The sequence below is a fragment of the Austrofundulus limnaeus genome, unplaced genomic scaffold (genome assembly GCF_001266775.1).
Source record: "Austrofundulus limnaeus strain Quisiro unplaced genomic scaffold, Austrofundulus_limnaeus-1.0 Scaffold17, whole genome shotgun sequence".
NCBI classification, from domain to species: domain Eukaryota; kingdom Metazoa; phylum Chordata; class Actinopteri; order Cyprinodontiformes; family Rivulidae; genus Austrofundulus; species Austrofundulus limnaeus.
In genome coordinates this window covers 727058-747913 of record NW_013952419.1, presented here as the reverse complement: position 1 = coordinate 747913, position 20856 = coordinate 727058, and the positions used below count along the sequence as shown (strand labels likewise).

The 20856-nt window shown below is 41.6% G+C and overlaps 3 protein-coding genes and 1 long non-coding RNA gene across 6 annotated transcripts in view; 3 read left to right on the top strand and 1 right to left on the bottom strand.

Annotated features, from left to right (window-relative positions):
* LOC106514064 (dixin) overlaps positions 1–9824 on the top strand; it is a 10729-nt gene extending 905 nt beyond the window's left edge. Inside the window, exons 2-21 of one of the 3 annotated variants that reach the window (XM_014003159.1) lie at positions 82–208; positions 400–525; positions 1078–1309; positions 1624–1725; positions 3865–4004; positions 4096–4199; positions 4933–5016; positions 5194–5247; positions 5345–5395; positions 5476–5580; positions 5680–5733; positions 5842–5913; positions 7270–7341; positions 7429–7494; positions 7677–7826; positions 7933–7996; positions 8076–8172; positions 8260–8368; positions 8567–8646; positions 8732–9824. In XM_014003159.1, the coding sequence (XP_013858613.1) occupies positions 82–208; positions 400–525; positions 1078–1309; positions 1624–1725; positions 3865–4004; positions 4096–4199; positions 4933–5016; positions 5194–5247; positions 5345–5395; positions 5476–5580; positions 5680–5733; positions 5842–5913; positions 7270–7341; positions 7429–7494; positions 7677–7826; positions 7933–7996; positions 8076–8172; positions 8260–8368; positions 8567–8646; positions 8732–8741 (1899 nt within the window). In that variant the 3' untranslated portion in view covers positions 8742–9824. Of the gene's footprint in view, positions 1–78; positions 209–399; positions 526–1077; positions 1310–1623; positions 1726–3864; positions 4005–4095; positions 4200–4932; positions 5017–5193; positions 5248–5344; positions 5396–5475; positions 5581–5679; positions 5734–5841; positions 5914–7269; positions 7342–7428; positions 7495–7676; positions 7827–7932; positions 7997–8075; positions 8173–8259; positions 8369–8566; positions 8647–8731 lie in introns of all 3 variants that reach the window. The other 2 variants (XM_014003160.1, XM_014003158.1) reach the window with 2 other exon arrangements.
* Positions 9825–10134: 310 nt separating this feature from the next.
* Positions 10135–18242, top strand: dlat (dihydrolipoamide S-acetyltransferase (E2 component of pyruvate dehydrogenase complex)). Its single transcript, XM_014003161.1, has 14 exons — positions 10135–10549; positions 11689–11790; positions 11865–11989; positions 12118–12274; positions 12640–12766; positions 12891–13090; positions 13468–13594; positions 13678–13745; positions 14664–14762; positions 15027–15134; positions 15220–15338; positions 16502–16664; positions 16745–16881; positions 16953–18242. The coding sequence occupies exons 1-14, from the start codon at positions 10286–10288 to the stop codon at positions 17080–17082; spliced, it is 1926 nt and encodes a 641-aa protein (XP_013858615.1). The 5' UTR covers positions 10135–10285; the 3' UTR covers positions 17083–18242.
* Positions 18243–19514: 1272 nt separating this feature from the next.
* Positions 19515–20856, bottom strand: part of LOC106514063 (uncharacterized) — a 1984-nt gene continuing 642 nt past the window's right edge. The window contains exon 2 of the long non-coding RNA XR_001309859.1: positions 19515–20458. This is a non-coding gene — a long non-coding RNA (uncharacterized LOC106514063). The remainder of the gene's footprint in view (positions 20459–20856) is intronic.
* zgc:165604 (immunoglobulin superfamily member 11) overlaps positions 20097–20856 on the top strand; it is a 5260-nt gene continuing 4500 nt past the window's right edge. Inside the window, exon 1 of the mRNA XM_014003156.1 lies at positions 20097–20445. Within this exon, the coding sequence (XP_013858610.1) occupies positions 20118–20445 (328 nt within the window). The 5' untranslated portion in view covers positions 20097–20117. The remainder of the gene's footprint in view (positions 20446–20856) is intronic.

The window sequence follows — 20856 nt, the reverse complement described above, 5'->3', positions numbered from 1 at the left end:
GTGTGTGTGTGTGTGTGTGTGTGTGTGTGTGTGTGTGTGTGTGTGTGTGTGTGTTTGCATTTGGTTGATGACTTGCAGCAGCAGCTGGCAGCGTACGTCTCCTGGGTGAACTCTCAGCTGAGGAGGAAACCAGGCCTGAAGGCGATCACAGACCTCAGGCAGGATCTGCAGGATGGAGTTGTGTTGGTGCAGCTGATAGAGGTCGTAGGTAAATATCACACACACATCGATTGCTCACGTGCAACTCACGAGGATTGATGAATTTATGCTGCCTCTCTGCAAGAGATAAAACCTTTTTTATAGTAAACAATTTCAAACTTGAAATAAAATGTATGGTACAGTCTTGTATGATATTTCTGATGTCCCTCCCTTTTGCTCTTGTTTTATTGTGTTTGGCAGCTGGTGAGGTGCTGGAGGGAGTGTTTACGCCTCCACAAAACAAAGAGGAAAGCAGAAAAAACGTGGAGAAAGTGTTGCAGTTCATTTCCTCCAGACACATACGCATGTCGCACATATCCGCAAGAGGTAAACCACAATGAATTTTCTTTTTTGCTAACTTTGTTTTTAACTTGTTCCTCCTTATTTCTAAGATCAGGTGTTCTTAAGATTTTGATGTCATGAAGTTGTTCTCCGTGCATTTTTACAGATATCACTGCAAATATTTGATTTTTTAAAATAAATTTTTATTTTATTTTCTCTAATAAGACTGAATGACACTCACTGAAATTGTGTTGTGTGATTGTTCTGGTTAAAAGGCCGTGGGAACTAGGGGTGCTGTGGGTCTTGCAGCACAGCCCTGTGTATGAAAAAAAGAACTTGTCCAATAAAAAAGGCAGAAACTGTACTAGGGTCACTAGAACTGAACAATATTGGAAAAAAAAAACTGTCATTCAATTTTTTCTTACATATGTTGCGATATGAAAAAATACAGGAATTTTCAACAGAGGTCTTGAATAACGTTTGAAGTTGTGCTGCCATCTTGTTGATGATGAACCTGCACTGATCTTGTTTCTCTCTTTTTTCCCCCCAAGTGGTGTTTCTCAGGGGACCTAACTGTGCTGCTTTTTTGTTTTTCAGATATTGTCGATGGCAATCTGAAATCTGTAATGAGGATCATTTTGGCCTTGGCGGCCCACTTCAAACCCTCAGCCAGTCAGAGGACAGCTTCTGGGAGTGGGAGGGGCTCCATAAGAGGCAACACGAGCCACAATCCTCACTCCACCATTGCACTCGCTCAGGGGGCCGCCGCTGCGCTGGCGTCGGCTCGACTCGATGCCTCGCTGTCAACTCACGCCGCACGCATTAACAGGTAACACCAGGTGCTAATATCAGCGCTGACTGTAAGCCTAATCACCTACAGAGACAAAAACATGTTGAAGACCAGATCAAAGGTGTTTGTTCAGTCTTAAACTTATTTRATGTTTCAACTTCTCTGATTGCGTTGAGCTCAAAGATCATCCACACCTGATGCAAAGTGGTGGAGCAACAGCCTTCAAGGTTTTGCTGCCCTCTGGTGGACACATGAGATATTTTTATTGTTATTCCTCACTGCTGAACTCTTTGTAGACCAACGCCGTGCACCACTAACACATCATCACTTCTCTGTCGTGTGTGATCTTTCAGGGCCTGGGGGTCAGACGGAGGGAAGAGTTTGTGCGTCCGTGACTTGGTTCAGCAGTATGAAAGAGGAGGCCCAGATGAGCAGAGCAGCTCTCTCCCAAGCAGGTAAGACTCAGTCATAGAGCTGCATAGACTGAGTCCACTGTTAACAGTTTACAATTAGCTTCCTGGAGCAGAAGAGAGTTGGTGCTGGTTGAAAACACGCAGAGTTGTTGAGTTAAAAACAGTTCTTTACTTTCTGATATGAGTTAAAACTCTTTAATTTCATGTTTGAACTGTCTTTTTGAGAATATCTTTGTAAACAGATTACTTAAGACAGGGGTTTTCAAGCCATTTGGGTCTGGGGACCACTTACAAGGGTGAAAAAAATTCCAGAGACCCCCTCATAAACCTCATGCTGTTTTAAAATATAATTTATTGTCATTTAAACCCCTAAATGCCATGGAAATATATATTTTTATTAAGTTTATTATGCTTGTTTTATTAGTTTGTTGTTCTCCATGCATTTTAAAAAAATAAAAACCAAATTAACATTTTAGTAAAAAAATTTGCGGACCCCCGAGATACCTCTCGCAGACCCCTGGGGGTCCAGGGACCCCAGTTTGAGAACCTCCGACTTAAGAACATGCTGATGTGGGTTAAGTTGGGTCAAGCCTTTGGGAAACTTTTTTTTTTGTCAGATATGGTTTCCTAATTTGGCGAGGTCATGCTGGATTAACTGTAGGCAAGAAAAAGAAACAATAAAGTAGGTTATCTTCTATTTTTGAAGCAGATTTTTTTCCTCACTTTGCAAACAGAACACATTTTGTGGTTTAGCATATGACTTTGGTGTCAGTGCTCCAAGTYTTACACTAATGTGTGTCTGTGTGTTCGTTCAGATCCAGGCAAAACAATGACAATAAAACTGTTTTTACTTTTTCATATYTTTAGTTTTAACAGCGGAAGATCAGTGCATTTGATCTCAGATTTAACACAAATAACCATTTTTTAACCGTATTGTTTAGTGAGAAATACTGAGCCATGTCTGCTGCTTTGATTGCCATGGTTAGATCTGTTTTAGCCTGAGGGGCGGGGCTTATCAACTCATTTGACCTGCTGATGCTGAAGACTCAGAGTGGAAGCCAAATCATTTTTAAAAGTGTTCAGTTTCGGTCGGACCACCTGTAGCCCACTATGGGGGGAACACAAATGAAATGGTAAGATGAGCAATATTTACACTGTTGTACTGAGATGAATGGAGGGATTTAGACACTTAACGATTGTTTGTGGCTTTTTAATCTTGTGATCCCCCTGCCCGATCATCTCTTTCTTCTCTTAAAGTATATTTTCAACATTTTAAATTGAGGCTGAAATGTAATTTATGATTTACACTGCAGAGATTTTAAAAAATCCTAAATGTTTTGCCGTTTTTTATTAAATTGTGTATTTGTTGCTACTAAAAACTCTGAAGGTTTCAGAGACATAAAACCCACTTCAGTTTTAAACTGAGGACATGAGAAGCAAAGAACCGTGGCTGCTAGTTCATTTCACATTTTTTTAAATACAGTATATGTTTGTTTTTTAATGGGATAACTACATAATGAAAAATAATTTCTGCAGATCTTGTAACCATAGCTGATTTTCAGAGTTTGCAGTTTCACAATTGGTCATATATTTCCAAGCAGTCAGTTCTGATTAAAAGAGACATAACATATAAAAAACACTATTTTAACCTTTTAAATGAAGCCTCAAAACGAGTTGATCTGTGGGGTGAAAGAGGGGCTTGTGGAGTTACAATAAGGAGCATTGCAGTTCCACTTAATGATTTAAATGCGAAAAAGAAGGATTTAAAAGCACATATTTACTGTCAGCCAGAGAAGCTTAGGTTAGACGTTAGAAAATAATTTAATCATTCAAAGTCTTAACCATAATTAAGTATTTGTGTTGAAACAAAGAGAGGATTTCATCAGAGTTCAGGTTTAATGAAGTGTTTCCTGTCCACAGTGGACCACAGCAGGCTCCGTGGACACCGCCTGCATCATCCTCACCCCTCAGAACCCCCAATATGAAAACCTTCAACACTACTTTCACTGAGCCTAGAAGAAAGAACACATGAAATACTGTAAACGTTCTCCAAAACTGTTGCTGAGCTTTAAGAAAGCTGCCAGAGTCTGAGTCTGAGTGTGCTGCTGCAGTTTAATTAGTTTGTGTTTAGAAATGATTTTATCGAATGAGTTCATAAACGATCTTTGTGTCCCTCCTGAGCTTCAGCTCCGTCAGTTCGCTGTCGTCACCACGATCTCAGCCGAGCAGCCGCTCAGACGGAGCCCAGCAGGACCATCACCAACAGGACCTTCACCATGAGGACCATCACCTTCAGGACCATCAGCATCAGGACTGTCCCAGTAGGTTCTGTCAGACCTCTCAGCAAACATGAAGCTGGTTTTCTTCTCGTGTCGCACTCATCTGTGTGTGTGTGTGTGTGTGTGTGTGTAGCAGAGTCACCTCATCCTGAAGAGGAGGCAGTGTGGGAGGACTGTCTCGGTGAAACGATGGAGAGAGAGGTGCAGGAGACCCGCAAGATGGTCTCTGCTCTACAGGTGAGTATGTGTTCAGGTTTTTGATTGAAATTCTGACAAATCCTCTGTTAAACTGGTCGGTTGACTTCCTGACGTCTGGTTTTAAGCAAATGTTTTGTTGTTTTCTTCAACAGATCTGCTGCAATATTTAAAATAAACTAAATACAATTAGAATTGTACTTTGTAAATATATTTAGATATGATGTTAGAATTACAGATTCCAAGATTGTCCTTTGGATTATAGTGATGTCTTTTTTTTTTTTGTTGTTGCGTAAAACAAATCATTAATGTTTAGTTTGACCTAAACTAATAATGTTGATGTTAGATAATGTTTGAAGCATTTATTTAGTGCTGTTTAATCACAACAATGGTTTATTTAACTTGTTTTAAAGCTGTTGATTCTTCAGTCTTTATAAAAATAATAAATAATTAAACCAAGTTTTTTTTCTAAATTGAGCTTCCAAACACAAAGTGAAAAATACCTGACTTTAAAAATAAAGTAAGCATTTCCTTTTTTTTGTTGCTGTTGTTGTTTTTTATTTCAAATTCACTCCCTAGACATTATGTAGTCATTATCAGCTCCACAACTGCTTGATTAAATTGGACTACATTTAACCTGTTATGGCAGATAAATCYTTAATAAAAGCAGGGCACCAGGTTAAATAAATAAATCAGGACGTCACAGTTGACCAGCGTTACCCGGTCAGGTTAGTGACGTCTCTGGTGTCACATGTTGGACTCTGTGTTTCCTCAGTCTCTGCTGCTGAACGGTTCGCTTCCTGAGGACGAGCAGGATGTGTCTCTAGCTTTGGACACTGGACACGCCGAGCAGCAGCTGGTAACGTTGCTCCGGGTTTTCCCCTCCAGWTTTTTTTCTTCTTCCTTCTTTTTCACAAACTCTTTGTGTTTGTTACAGATCAAATTCTTTTAGCTGCTCACGTGTGCATGACAGGGTATCGGTTACCTTTTATTTCCCCTCCGTTGCAGCGCTCTCACACACTCCTCTTCTTTCTAGGTCGTCATTCGCAGCCGCTTGGATCAGAGCATGGAGGAGGTCAGAGAGCTGAAGGTAAACAGGTGGAGAATTAGTGACGTTACTTTAAAACAATAAGTTGGATTCTGAGTGAACTTTCTGTGATCCATGTTTAATTTGTGGTGCTGTTTAGAGAGGCTTGCTGCGCTGCAAGCAGGAGGTGAGAAACCTGCAGGGGGTCAAGGTAAAAACAAAGACAAACACATTCTGGATGTTTTTGTTAATAAAGTTCCAGGTTGACATTCTGTCTGTTTTAACCTGCAGGAAGCTCAGCAGCAGAGGCTGTGCTCTCAGGAAGCATCCATTCTGCAGATGAAGCAGGAGCTGCTCCGAGCCAGCACYATGAAGGACCAGCTCAACAACCAGAACGTACGTTTATTTAAGCTGAAACTTGTGCTTCCTCATACGTCCATGTTTACAGCAGTTTCAGAACATAGTTTTTTTTTTTCTTTCTGGAATGTGTTGCAGGCTGAACTTCGGTGGAAACTGGAGGAAAGTAACAGACTGTGGGCTGAATGCAAGGTGACYCACTTTAATTTGTTTTATTACTTTAAGTTAGTTTAGTCGTCCTAACCTTGTTCCACTGCAGCTACTTTATTTTAAAAGTTTATTCTTTTTTTGTGTCTGCAGAAAGACGTCGCYCTGAAGGACAGATTACTTCAACAAATCAAGCAAAAGCTTGAAGAAAGCCAAAAACAACAGGTATGTTTAATTGTTTATAATTTACTGCCACTTTTATTAGTATCTTTTTTTTTACTTTTAAACCAGGGCTGTCAAACTCATTTTTCACCAAGAGCCACGTGAGCATTATAGTTGTAATTAATGTCAACGTTTTGTTTTTAACATTGTCTCGTTGCTACGGCTGAGCTTTACTAAAAAAAATAAATAAATAACTGAGCTCTACATGGTATTTCTTGCATACAAACAGAGACACTGAAATGTAAATGTGAAATAAATAAATACAGAAATGCTATTAAAAGTCAAAATAAGAGTTTTACTCACTGTTGAGTTGTGGTGAGTAGCTGCCGTCTTGAATTCTGGACTCTTCCGCTTTCTAACATGGAATTCCTACTACAGCGGGGATCCAGTTTAAATTCATGACTTGTAAGTGGGAAATTCCCACTTTCCAGTAAAACTAGTAGCCAACAACAATGCAGCTAAATGGAGAATTGATGTGGCAAATTTTGCCAGCTGGCAAAACATGAACTCTGTGCACCTCAATCCAGATGGGATGGGTGAAAGAATCAGCGTGCATTATGGGGGGTGTAGTTTACAGTCATTGCTGGCTTTAAAGCAGCTAATTTTTTTGTTGTTTATTGTTTAACTTTATCCATCCATCCATCCATTTTCTGTACACGCTTCTTCCTTTTCAGGGTTGCGTGGGTCACTGGTGCCCATATCCAGCAGTCACAGTGCGAGGGGCGGGGTNACCATTCACTCTCTCACTCACACCTAGGGACAATTTAGAGTTATCAATTAACCTAACAGTCATGTTTTTGGTCTGTGGGAGGAAGCCGGAGTACCTGGAGAGAACCCACGCATGCACGGAGAGAACATGCAAACTCTACCCAGAAAGGTCCCTGGACCGGGATTTGTACCGATGACCTTCTTGCTGAGAGGCATCAGKTCTACCAACTGAGCCACCGTGCCACCCGTTTAACTTTATTCATTTCATAAATTTTTTTTATATACAATAAAACAATACAAATACAATGAAATGATAGGAAGCAGAGAGAAGAATAAAAATCTTATATCTGCCCCTTTTTTCCTCAATTCAAACAAGTAAAACAAGAATATCAAATCTTTCTAGAACAACAAATTATATGGTTACTGTTTCATATTTTTTCAACAATCCACCCTTTATCATTCTCTTGAACATGTGCTTTGATTTGGCACTTTTAACATCATTTTCCTGATTATTCCACAATCTGACTCCTTGGATTGAGCTGCACCGTATTTGAAGACATTAGTACATCTTTGAAGCTCTTGCGGGCCACATTTGGCCTGRGGGCCTTGASTTTGACASGTGTTCAAGTCATCATGTGTGTCTTTCGACAGACTGAACTGCAAAGAGAGTTTGAGCGTAATAACAGCATGCTGCAGGAACTAATGAGCAGAAATCTGAGAGAGGTAACTGACTCTTTAGTTTTTCTGCCCTCTGGTGTTACAATCTGTCATTTAATCTCATAATAACACTTATTCTCCTCTCACTGTCAGGCCTCGACCAGCCCAGACAATAATGGATATTCTTACTTAGGAACGGCAGCTCCTTCTGTGTCAGGAGTAAGTATCGTTTCACTGATGGACATYTTTGAGTATTTGTTTCCTTTTTTACTGCAGGGAACTCAAGAAATCCCCACATTATTTTTAAAAACATCATCATGAGTTTTTTTCTCTTTATGAGAAGATAGTAGTATAAGAATAAACAACGCCTTTGATTTTCTTCTGGTTTCTGTGCTCTGCAGCAGGCAGAGGAGGTCCAGCTGCTCAGAGATTCACTGAGGAGTCTGAGGAACAACTTCCTGGATCACGACCCACAGCAGCACACCCTGGACACGCTGGAGCAAGGCATCGTGTCGCTCATCGACAGGCTGCACGCTCGGCACACGAACAGGGTGCCGGTTCTTCACACACATTCACTCTGACTTGTTCAGCTCAGAAAAAAATATTTGTTTTCTTTTTTTTTTAAATTAAATCTGTGTCAACATCGTTTGTGTTCAGGCAAGAGGAAAATCTCCAAGACGCAAAGGTCAGCATGCAGAGCTGGACTCCTGGCCTTCCACCAGTAAGACTTCCAGACGTGTTTGTATGTTTAAAATATTTCTGCTTTTCTWAACAGGATATGTTTCTGTTCTTTATTACAGCGATTTGTCCGTCTCACAATAGTTCCTCTTCCTCGACTAAAATCCTTTATTTTACTGGAAAAAGTCCGACACCCTCCATGATCAACATAGCCAAGAGGTTTGTTTGTCTGGGAATGCTTGAAATGAAAATATTTTAAAATGTAATAAAAACTGTTGAAAATGAAGAGGTTTTTCCTTGACCCAGGCTCGGCGAGGTGACGCTCAAAGATGTYAAGGCAGCTGTTGATCGAGAGGGAAACTACAGATATCATTTCAAAGCCCTGGACCCAGAGTTTGGCACCGTGAAAGAGGAGGTAATAAAAAATTAAACACAAAACAAAGTCCCTGGGATTTTAAGGATATTTTCACTGCGTAGAGGTTAAAATCAGGTTTACACATAAGGTTTTGACTTTATTTTAAAGGTGGTGGATGAGATCTGTTGTCTTTGTTTTGTGATTAAAATAACTGTTGATGTTTGTGAGGTTAGTGAAGATAATTTTATTTCTCTGTAGGTCCTCCTGGACGGGGCGGTCGTTCCGGGCTGGGAGGGGAAAATAGTGGCGTGGCTGGAGGAGGATCGTGGTGAGGAGAGGTAACAAGTCAACTCTGTTTGTCTAATTTTTATCCAGTTAACTTTTAATGATAATAAAGTTGTTTTCTTTTTTTTTCTTCCTCAGACCCTTGTAGCAACAAGAATTATTTTATTTATTTATTTTTTGCTCCTTGTTATCCTGATCCCAGAGGCACATAAAGCAACAGTTTGACTTTTTGTAAGCCAGCTTTGAGCACGATAATGTTCTGGTTTATTGACTGGTACTAGTCCAGTTTAGTAGCCCTGTTCACTGCAAAGCCTTTGCCTGACAAAGAAAAGTAGTTTCTCCTTCCTATTCTTATCACTGTAGGGTTTTAGCTAAAATATCAAAATTATTCAGTCAATAGAGGTGTTCTACTAAAGCTTCAGGGCTGCACGGTGGAGCAGTGGTTAGAGCTGTCACCTCCCAACCTTATACATTTTCTCCCTGTGCKTATGTGGGGTTTCTCCTGGTATTTTGGTTTCCTCCCACAGACCACAAACAAACCAACATGTWAGCTCAACTGGTAACATAAAAGTGTTGCTACGTCAGAGTGATTGGTTGTCTCTGTGATGGACTTGMCTCCAGCTCCCCAAGACCCAGAGAGAAGAAGCAGAAGAAACTCAAACTGAATTTAAAATAAATGCTGCAGATTCTAGTGCTTATATGTAAAGATGTAAAAAAAAATTAACTTTTTTTAAATTGTTTTCACCGTGTTATTTTTAAAATATTGGCAAATGTTTTTTGATTTATTTGTTTTGAAAAGAGATTAAATAAAAATCCCTTTGTTTACTTTTAAAACTGTTAGATCTAAATTGTATTACTGTTTTAGAAATGTTTGTTTAGTAACAGTAGCCCATCATTATTTATGGTTTGTGTTTTGTTAGCATAAAAACAAATCACGGTGCTTGTTAGACTGTTACATATTAATTTTTCCTTTTTTTCCCCCCAAACCTAGATCAATATTGTCTTTACTAAAGTGCCAACAAGAGTATTTTAGTTTAGTGTTTTTTCCCAATACCTTGACAGCTCTAAAATATACAATTTACTAGTSAATTGTTATTTTGCACTTAGGTTGTTACACTGAATTTTGTTTATAAAACATGGATACTGTGTGATTTGGAAAGTAATATAGAAGACTTGGCTTTGTTGAATGTTTGACAGATATTTTTGAAATAAAGCATTTTTTATTCCAGTTTATTGGTTTATAGTGTGATCATGTCTGCATTTTTGTATTTTTTTCAACCCAATGTGTCCTTTAGTTTATTTTGCATTAATGTTTGCTACATTTTTTTCTCAGCTCAAGCTGTTTATGTATTGCAATAAAATTATACTTTAAGTTCCTACGTAATTTATCACCTAAATTAAAACAATAGATTTTATTGTATCATTATTTTGTGGTTTGTTTTCATTTTATAGTTTGTAAAGTTTTGAAACCACCTGAAAGATGGAAGAGTATTTTTACGACACTTCTCGTACATCGACGGCAGCCGCGGAGCCGTAAAGCGTAGTGTTTTTTCGACAGGAGGAGGTCATAGGAAAGTGAGGAGTAAAGAAAGTCGGAGCCCAGGATTCARCTCGGACCCTGCTTATTTCTGATGCCGCTGTGAGGCAGATACATTATTTACCAACCAGGTGTAGTGTTTCAACCGCTGCAACATGCTTCGTGTYGTACTGCGGCTCAGGCCGACTCCCGGTCTCTCCTGTCCCCGCGTCCTCCCGGCGGCCGGGCCCGCTGCTGCCGCGGCGGCGCTCGGCTCTCGCTCTGTCTCCGGAACCGGGTGTCTCAGGCGGCTCAGCTGCGGAGAGGTGTCCCGGACTGTGTCCCTGGGTTCCAGCTTTAACCGTAAGACGACCTGGSCGCGGTGTCCCCACCTGGCAGGCTGTCAGAAGCGTTTCTACAGCCTGCCGCCCCACCAGAAGGTAAAGATCCAGCTGTCAGGTTACTGTGGCACCGGGACTTCAGGTGCATCAGGGCCGCACACACCTGTAAACTAATGATGTAATTTAGATAACTCTTAACTCCAGTTTATCATGATAGTTTTCACTGTTTATGGGCTGAGTGTTTAATATTTTGTTCCTACAGTAAGTACATTGTTTCAACTATTTGGTGTTTTGTCTCATTTAAACACTTAATACATATTAATATCAAGTAGTTAATTTGTACTGTGCTGACTGTAGAGGAAACTATTGTCATTTGTGCTTCAGTGGCACTTTTCACTGTTTTCAAACTCAGATTTATTATTTATTATTATCAATTATTATTTTCTTTTTAAGATGAAGATACAATTTTAAACACTAGAGTTGAGAGAAGGTTATTTTTTAGTAAGTTAGTCACTTTATTTTTTTTTACTGTATATATAGGTCATGTATGTGATAAATTGCTAATCCAGGAATGTGATTCAAAGGGATGCATGTTTACAAACACTGAACTGATCCAACATTAAGATGYTTAGATGCATTTATTCAGTGTAATTTAGTTTGATATTAAATAAACCACTGTTTACAAGTTAAACTAGTATATGTTTATGTTTAACTTTGTAACATACAGTTTCAATCTGTCTTATTAAAGGTGATGTCACATATGAGAATTATCTTGTGTACTAAATCTGTTTTTCCATTTGGTTATGCTTGTGTTTCCTGAAAAAATGGGGGAAATGGATGATTATTTTAGGAAGGTGTCACTTCATTTTTAATTACGAGTTTATTAGGCTGCAAAATTCCCTTCATCTTGTGGATTTCATTGGACTCATGTTGGTTTTAGAGCAGGAGCAGGTCTTAATTCATAATGTTTGTGTCTGGATTTCTTTGTGAATCCTCCTCAGCATCTATCTGCCTCACAAACTGGTAGCTCCTGCTTATCTTTGTTATCAGGCGTCGCCTGACCTCAGTAGCAGCCATAAAGTCCACAGATGTGAGAGAATTTGGCCGTATTTTGAACTCTGGAACGAGGTGGTGATGACGTCGCGGCTCTGCTTACAACACCTGACGTTTGGCAGCGTTTGCTRTGTGACGATGCTGTAAATGGACTGTGCTGATTTTATTTAAATGTTTTCATTCAGGTGGAGCTTCCTGCGCTCTCGCCCACCATGCAGACAGGAACCATCGCTCGCTGGGAGAAGAAGGAAGGTGACAAAATCAGCGAGGGTGACCTTATAGCTGAGGTTAGCTGTGTGCGATCTAATATAACAGTGGGAAAGCATCATGTTTTTCTAAAAATCTATGAATGTTTTTGCAGGTTGAGACCGATAAGGCCACGGTAGGGTTTGAGATGCTGGAGGAATGCTACCTGGCAAAGATCCTRGTTCCTGAAGGCACCAGAGATGTCAACATTGGCTCAGTAATCTGCATCACAGTTGACAAGTCAGCATCTTTTATTTACCTCCATGTTAAACACGTTTTCTTGGACTGTCTACCGTAAACTCAGAATGAGCCTTCACGTCTCTACAGGTGAAATTTATGTCTAATATTTACGTTTTTTTCCCCTGCAGCCCAGATCTTATCGCAGCTTTTAAAGACGTAACGTTGGACTCCTTTAAATCCACCGGTGCTACTCCATCACCCGCTACCTCCGCTGCTGCTCCTCCTCCAGCTGCTGCAGCTCCGCCTCCTGCAGCACCGGGCAGCTCCTACCCCCCACACATGAAGGTCGGRGTGCTCTTCCAACAAACACCATCAGTTCTGTTGCAAAAACTGACTTAATAGTTCATAAAAATAGAGAAAAATGAACACGTGCCGATAGAAGCAGCCTGTCAAAATAAAAGCCATAACGCGACCCATCTAGTGCAGTGACGTTTGATAACACGAAGATTTTATTTCCTCCAACATTGTAGGAACTTTATCGACTTTTACCCACACGTACATTGCGATGATGATGCTCAAAAAATACGGTGCAGCTCCAATTCTGTTTATAGTTACTGTAGCTTTTGTAAGGAGCGATGGGGGAACCTGTTGGATTTTCTGCTGTAAAGAAAATAAAATACCCTCCTGTTAATCAACTCTGTTTGTTACAGATTCCACTTCCTGCYCTCTCCCCCACCATGACCATGGGAACAGTGCAGCGCTGGGAGAAGAAAGTCGGTGAGAAGCTGAGTGAAGGAGATCTGCTGGCTGAGATTGAAACCGACAAGGCGACTATCGGTAAATCCTTAGTCTGATCCAGACAGAATTATTCCTAGTTAGTTCTTTTAAAAGCTAACTGTTAAAGGCTGGTTTAGTTGTCTTTAAATCATCTGTTGAACATGTTTGGTGTGTTTCCTCTCAGGCTTCGAGGTGCAGGAGGAAGGTTATCTGGCTAAAATCATGGTGGCAGAGGGAACTCGGGACGTTCCTCTGGGAACGCCGCTCTGCATCATCGTAGAAAAAGAAAGCGACATCGCTGCTTTCAAGGATTACGTAGAGACCGGGGTGGCTGAGGTGTCTGCCCCGCCTCCACCTCCTGCTGCTGCTGCTGCTCCTGCAGCGGTGAGACGTCTTCAGAGCTGATGTTCACCTCATCAGATGTCATTATGCAGATTTTAAACAGCCTCTGCCTGGTGGAAAGTGTGGGAGGCAGCTAGAACTGATGTGGAGATAAGGCTGCATAGATTAGCATTGTGTGTATACTGATGATGTTTTACTGCTTTATTTTTCATCCTCACATCAGCTAAATTTAAATAGAAATATGTCGTTTCTATCTTTTTTGTAGCAAGTTGTTACTTTTCTGCACAGCTGTCAGTCAGAAATGTCTGATTCATCCAGCAGTTGGATATATTTGTAAATCCCAGAAATCTGTAAGCTTTATTCTGTTTGTCATTTTTAAATTAAAATTCACTCAAGTTGTTTTGTGTTTTATCATGAAGGCTGCAGTTCCCAGCGCCGCTCCAGCAGCTGCCGCTCCTGCAGCACCGAGGAAAGGCCGCGTCTTCGCCAGCCCCCTCGCCAAGAAGCTTGCTGCCGAGAAGGGCATTGACCTGGCACAGGTCGGCGGTGGGTCACTAAAGAGAGCAACACACATGGATTTATYATAAACAAACTAACAGAAAAGTAACTGTAACATGTCTTTCCTGCAGGTTCTGGTCCGGATGGACGCATCACCAGGAAAGATATTGAGAGCTTTGTTCCTCCGAAGGCTGCACCTGTGAGTGAAACATCCTCACTGTTGGATTTTGTTCAGTCTTGATTCAGTTTCAGCTAAACTGCATGTGGTAGAACTAGACCTGTCATGATAACAAGCTTTGCTGGACCATAAATTGTCTTAAATTATCGTGATAAAACTAATATTGTTTGGAGACTAATATAATGTTCCCCCAAACACACACAGGTCTGGTTTCTGTATGCCCGTGGGAACCGTGGATTGACTTTCATTCATTTTTTTGGAAATTTTATATCCTAACACTGATCATTTATCCTAAGGCTAACCTCACAGGTACCTGACCCTAAAACTAACCTAAACTCAATTCACACCTTGGTCCTAAACCCAACCCACCAACCGAAATTTTATTTTGGACCTGTGGGGACCGGGTATTAGTTCCCATGATGCACGTTTGGTCCCCACGAGGCTGCTTTTTCTGGAAAATTGTCCCCACAATGTAGGAAAAACAATGCCACACACACACAGCAGCTGAAGCTGGACCTCCCACCTCCTTTATCCAAGCTGGCACAATTTATTCTGTGTTTTCGACTGGATTCATAAACTACTTAAAAAGTTTACGGAGGTTTACAAAATGTATGCAGTGTATAAAAATCAACTGTTGGTGAACCCGAGGTTCAGCACGGTGCCCTGAGGTGTCWCCAGCTGAAAGAAGGTGTTGGAAAACTGAAGACGCTCCTCTAACTAAACACCTGTTCATGTGGCTCTCATGCTGCAGAGATTAGAGAACATTCACCTGGTAACTGATGCAGAGTTCACTCCTCCCTATGCTGAAAAGTAGAAAAGAGGGAGCCATTATTGACCTCATTTATCATGCGATTWATTGATTTGTTGTTATCYTGACAGGCCTAGATTAAATCTTAGTCTGCAGGTTATTTTTATTCTAATGACATGTCTTCCTGTCAGGCTGCAGCTCCCGCTCCAGCTGCTGCCCGAGCTGCTGCTCCTCCAGCTGCTGCTCCGGCTGGCACCTTCACAGACATCCCCATCAGCAACATCCGCCGGGTGAGAGCTCACACACACACACACCTCTGACTTCTGCTGGTCAGAGAGAATTTTCTCTTCTGCCAGCACCGACAGGCTCCCTCTGTCCAGAGCACCAGGCTGCTGTGTTCAGAGCTTTGAAGTCAACATCCTGAGGCGTTTTCACAGTTCAGCTCTGTGATCTCTGAGCCGTGCTTCCACGTTCCGCCCCACAGTCAAGCTTCTCCGTTTATCAGAACACTTCTGAATTACAGATCAACATTAARGTGTTTGTCTGTCCTCCAGGTCATCGCTCAGAGGTTGATGCAGTCCAAACAAACAATCCCCCACTACTACCTGTCTGTAGACGTCAACATGGACCAAGTGCTGGAGCTCCGAAAAGAGCTCAACGAGGTCAGGTTTGCTCYTTGTCAGAAGACGTGTTGATTTCTGTGACTAATTAAAAACATAATAACCTCCACGCCTCTTCCCTCTGCAGGAGGTGAAATCCCAGAACATTAAACTGAGCGTGAACGATTTTATCATCAAAGCCAGCGCCCTGGCCTGCCTCAAAGTTCCTGAGTGCAACTCCTCCTGGTTGGACACGGTCATTCGTCAGTGAGTAATAAACACGTTYACAGTGTCTGCTGGTTGGTTCTGGTAAACAAACAGGTTGGCTGTTATTCTGGGAGCTCATTGTTAGTGTTTTCAAAACTGAAAATCCTCAGTTCAGATATTATTAAAGAGATCTCTGAGTACATGTTGCTGTAAGATGTTTCTCTATTTTATTAAAAGATGTGTCTCTCTGTTACATTTTTCTTACTGACACAATGCATTCTGGGGATGATAGYTTACAGTTGAGACTAAAACAGAGACAATATATTTCTATTTTGTATTAGTTTCTATGTTTTTTGCTCAATATAACGGTTGGAACAATCAAATGTGATGTTTAGTAAATTAGCTTGGGAGCTAACCTGAAAGCCAACAGGCTAAAGTTGAGGTTAGCTGTCCATGAAGCAGCTCTGTTGTCCGTCATCCTTATTTCTACATTCTCTSTGTAGGGTTGGGCAAAATCATGTCATGCAAATAATAGTCAGAAAAAACYTCAACAATTAATATTTGTCACTTGGTAATTACTGCGGTTACTGCCATGTGATGGCATATTGTGTGCAACACACCATCAGGCACACATGTAATGCTAATGCTAACWCTGCAAACTTGTTTTATCCCCTGAAGCACCAACATAAACTGGAGTATGAGGAAAGCCAGAGAAGGCGTACCCAGGCTACATCATTAACAAGTGATGTTGTCATATATTCATTGTTAAATTAATTATTTTATTTGGTCTCCCAGTGTTATAAACTATTTTGCCAATATCACCCCTTCCTTTAAATCGTGGACAATATCTGATCATCATATTGTACAAAATGAATGCTCAAGCAGGACAGAGCTCACAGTGGAGTAGAATGCTTTAAATAACTATATACAGTACTTTTTATATTTATAAAAACTAAAACTGTACAGTATTTTTAAAGTTGAAGTAAAAGTTTATTAAATAATGTTTGAGTTCCCTTTAGGATGCTTTACTTGCTAATGTGAGCTAATTTAAGTCTGGCTGGTTGTGTTCACGAGTAAAAAAATAAAGGGAGACTGATTTATGAGTGAAGTGAAATTAGTTTCACCTTCATACCAGCAGAGGGCACTAAAGGCTCATTATTAAAACATTTTCTCCATGTGAAAACGATCACGTTGACCACGTCTCTGTCCACTTGTGTTTCCAGGAATCACGTGGTGGACATGAGCATAGCGGTGAGCACKGCCAACGGCCTCATCACACCCATCGTGTTCAACGCCCACATCAAAGGCCTGGCCGCCATCAGCTCCGACGTGTCGGCCCTCGCCGCCAAAGCCAGGGAGGGCAAACTGCAGCCGCACGAGTTCCAGGTGCGGCGCGTGGTCTACCTGTTCAGGTGTAGTGGTTCAGTTTCACGTGACGTGCTTCTCACAGACCTGTTTCCCACCAGGGAGGAACGTTCACCATCTCCAACTTGGGGATGTTCGGCATCAAGAACTTCTCGGCGATCATCAACCCTCCTCAGGCCTGCATCCTCGCCGTKGGAGGCTCGGAGAGGCGGCTGATGCCCGCTGACAACGAGAGAGGGTCAGTATGGACGTGCCGCAACACGCCCCGGCTCCAGACTCGATGGCTCTTAACGTTTGTCGGTTCCACAGGTTCGACGTGGCGAGCTTGATGTCGGTGACGCTGAGCTGTGACCACCGGGTGGTGGACGGGGCGGTCGGCGCCCAGTGGCTCGCAGAGTTCCGCAAGTTCCTGGAGAAACCYGTCACCATGCTGTTGTGACGAGACTGCGAGCGGCAGCGAACAGACGGCGAGGTCTCTCACTCAAGAGGTGTGGGCGGTCCGGATCCTCCTGCCCACCAGGTCACTCCCAGATCWCCTGAAGAGGGCGGGGCAGAGGAAGAACTCACTCCGCTTTTACCTGTCTGTCCTTTTCTGTCTTTGTCTCTTCTTGTCCCCCGTTCACTAACTATTTATTCTGGCCCAATCTAATGAGAAACAATTTATCTTTAGGGGGAAAAGTTTATTAAACTATTAAAAATGATTTGCAAAAGACAAAAATGTTTCATGTCCAGCTAGGAAAAGGTGTGTGTGTGTCTGGTGTTTGTTTCCTTTTTAGGACAGTTTCTGGTATAAACACCTGCCTTGTCAGGACCAGTCCTTTTGGGGACCAGAGACTGGTCTTAATCAGGTGGAACATTATTGATGGGTGGTGGGTCAGACTACAGACATGACTGGAAGTCAGTACACGGTCCTAAAAAGGAAAGAAATACCAACTTGTGTGTGTGTGTGTGTGTGAACATCTATAGGCTTTTATCTGAGTTTGTGTTAATACTCTACAGAAAACAGGAAGTGCCATGGTTTTAAATAATGAATTATAGTTTTTGTTTGTTTGCTGGCAAGAAAAGCGAGGACACACAAACACACACACACTGTTTCTGTGGGTTAATGCTGCAGTGTGTATATTCACTGTGCGTGAACACAGTGCTGTATATTTATGTAAATGATGGCGAGCTGTTTCGTTCAAGTAACCAGTCTCCATGGAGATCTCAATGTAAAATTTACAAACTGTAATTTACTGTTTGGTCCTGAGTGACAACAGCTCCTCTGACAACAAACATGGAACTGTTTTGCCAATGCTCTCTTCAGTCTGTTTTGAATTCCTCTTTCTCTCAGCTGAAACGCACAAACCTGGTGCTGGATGTGATTTGAATAAATCTGGAGAGTTAAACCTCAGGCTCTTTGTTTGCTGTCAGTAGACTTCACTGTGAGTCTAACCATGTGATCAGAACCTGTGGAACACAGGAGAACTTGCTGAGCTGCACATGGGTTCAGTCAAGATCTTCAACCTCCTGTTATTTGTTCTTTTTAAAACTTGGTCAGCTGTTACTATGAATTTGTTCCGACCCGCACCAAATAAAAACAAATCTATGGCACCTGAACCAGGCTCAGAGTGATGGTTTGATATTTCAACATCTGCAGAAACGAGGACGTTCCTCCAGTTGGTTGTAAAAAAAAAAGAAGAAGCTGAGAGTTAAAGATCTGTTACATCGCAGCCCTCAGATGTGGGTCAGGACCAAAGGAAGGAGATCCTGGATGCTGATGAGTGCGATTTGTTTCAGACCTGTACCAGTGAGGATCTCCAGGAGCTGCRTCTGCAGCCTGACCTCTGAGAAGCTGCTCAGAATGATTCATGAAACTGAACGAGCTGTGACTTCAATTAAAACCTTGTCTGAAAAAAAAGTGTATATATAAATAATAAAATGTATATACACATATTGAGATATAGCTATGAAGATAGAGACATGCAGAGAGAAAAATATGGATCTAGAGAGTAGATACACTGATATAGATACTAGATAAATAGATACACCATGATTGAAAATATAGATCTAGACAGACACACAGTGATTGAAAATTATAGATGCAGACAGACACACAGCTATTGAAAAATGTAGATCCAGACAGGTAGATACGCAGTGATTGAAAAACATAGATCCAGACAGGTAGATACGCAGACAGTGAAAATTAGAGGTTTGTTGCAGATTTTTCATTATATGCGTATCTACCTGTCTGGATCTATATTTTTCACTAAATCTACATTTTTCAATGTATGCGTATCTACCCATCTAGATCTATATTTTTCAATATATGCGTATCTACCTGTCTGGATCTATATTTTTCAATATATGCGTATCTACCTGTCTAGATCTATATTTTTCAATAAATGCGTATCTACCTGTCTAGATCTATATTTTTCAATATATGCATATCTACCTGTCTGGATCTATGTTTTTCACTAAATCTATATTTTTCAATACATGTGTATCTACTTGTCTGGATCTATATTTTTCACTAAATCTATAGTTTTCAATATATGCATATCTACCTGTCTGGATCTATATTTCTCAATATATGCGTATCTACCAGTCTGGATCTATGTTTTTCAATATATTGTATCTACCTGTCTAGATCTATATTTTTCAACAAATCTATATTTTTCAATATATGCATATCTACCTGTCTAGATCTATATTTTTGGATGGATGGATGAATTGTACATGTTAGGTTTGTGGAGACCTAATAGAGTGCTGTGTGAATTGGATAAATGAGGACACAGATTATAGTGTGAAGCACTYAGTATCCTGTTTGGATAACAAGGTTCTTCTATACAAGTATTTACCAGACAGATCTGATTAATAATGACCCAGAAGTAAAGAAAGATGATCTGTTGCTTTTATTGTAGATGTCTGTAGGACAAAAACAGGCAGGAACTCAGACATCATRTCTCTGAAATCACCATGGTAATGCTGTGATGAAAGATGGGTGAGAAGAGTCCAAACAAAGAGACATGGACACGAACCAGCTGCTGTCAGCACCTGGAACTTAGACAGAAAGGTCAACATGAAAAGGTCACATTCTACTGCAGAATCTTCACTTCCTGCTGGAGCTCAAAACTGAGCGCCGCCTCTTTAAATAACCAGTTCTAACTGCTGGCACTGATTCCATCCTAACTGTGCCTCATGACCGGAGGACTGGCTTTGGTTTTGGACTGGTGGCAGAACCACTGTGAGCTCAGTGGYTCTGATCCCAGCAGCTCCTCTGACTCACAGACTGTTCCTGTGAATCCATCAAACSGCTGCGTGTGTTCAGCCCACAGGTCGGGAGGGGAGGGGCTTCTCATGGCCACACGCCTCGCTGCAGGGGTCCRCAGATCTGTGCACCGCCACCACTCCAGAACCTGGTCCACGTCCGAGGCTCTTCAGGGTCCAGCTGAGATTTACAAGAAGCGCTAATCAGAGAYACAAACTCAGCTGATGAGTCACAGAGACTGTCCTCTGTTACTGTGTCCCCTCAGGGTCTCTGAGAGACAAGACTGTCAGGGCGCTCAGAGACACTGTTGGGACAGGAGGCTGGAACAGTCCTGTCACTCAGAGGGGACAGTGGAGGAGGGGACAGAGCAGGAGGGGACAGAGGAGAAGGGGGCAGTGGAGGAGGGGACAGAGGAGGAGGGGACAGTCTCATCACTCAGAACATTTTTTCACATCCGGAGCTTCAGTCCAGAGTCCGACTCTTGGTCAGAGATGGGTTCTTGTGGAGGATGGATGGTCTGGACTCTGTGGGCCAGTTTCCTGGCTCAGAACGGTGAGTCTTCTGTCTGATGAGACAAAGATGAGACATCATGGCTTCTCAATGTGGACACAAGACTGAATTTTTTTGTCAACTTTTGTAGACCTGATCATTTCCAGTTCCTCAGTTAAACCAACGAACTGTTAGATTTATTTGTTATTAATTGTCAGAACTGATTAGAAATGAAAACATTTGAACTCTAAACTGAGTCCAGTTTCTGTCCTGACGTCTCAAACCTTAATGAGCGAGTCTGAACGCTGACATGAACGGCTGAAAGTGGGCTGCTGTTGTTCGTCTCACTCTGTGATCACTTTGGCTCACTCTCAAAACTGTCAGACCTAATTAACACACACGCACACACGCGCACACACGCACACACGCACGCACACACACACACACACACACACACACACACACACACACACA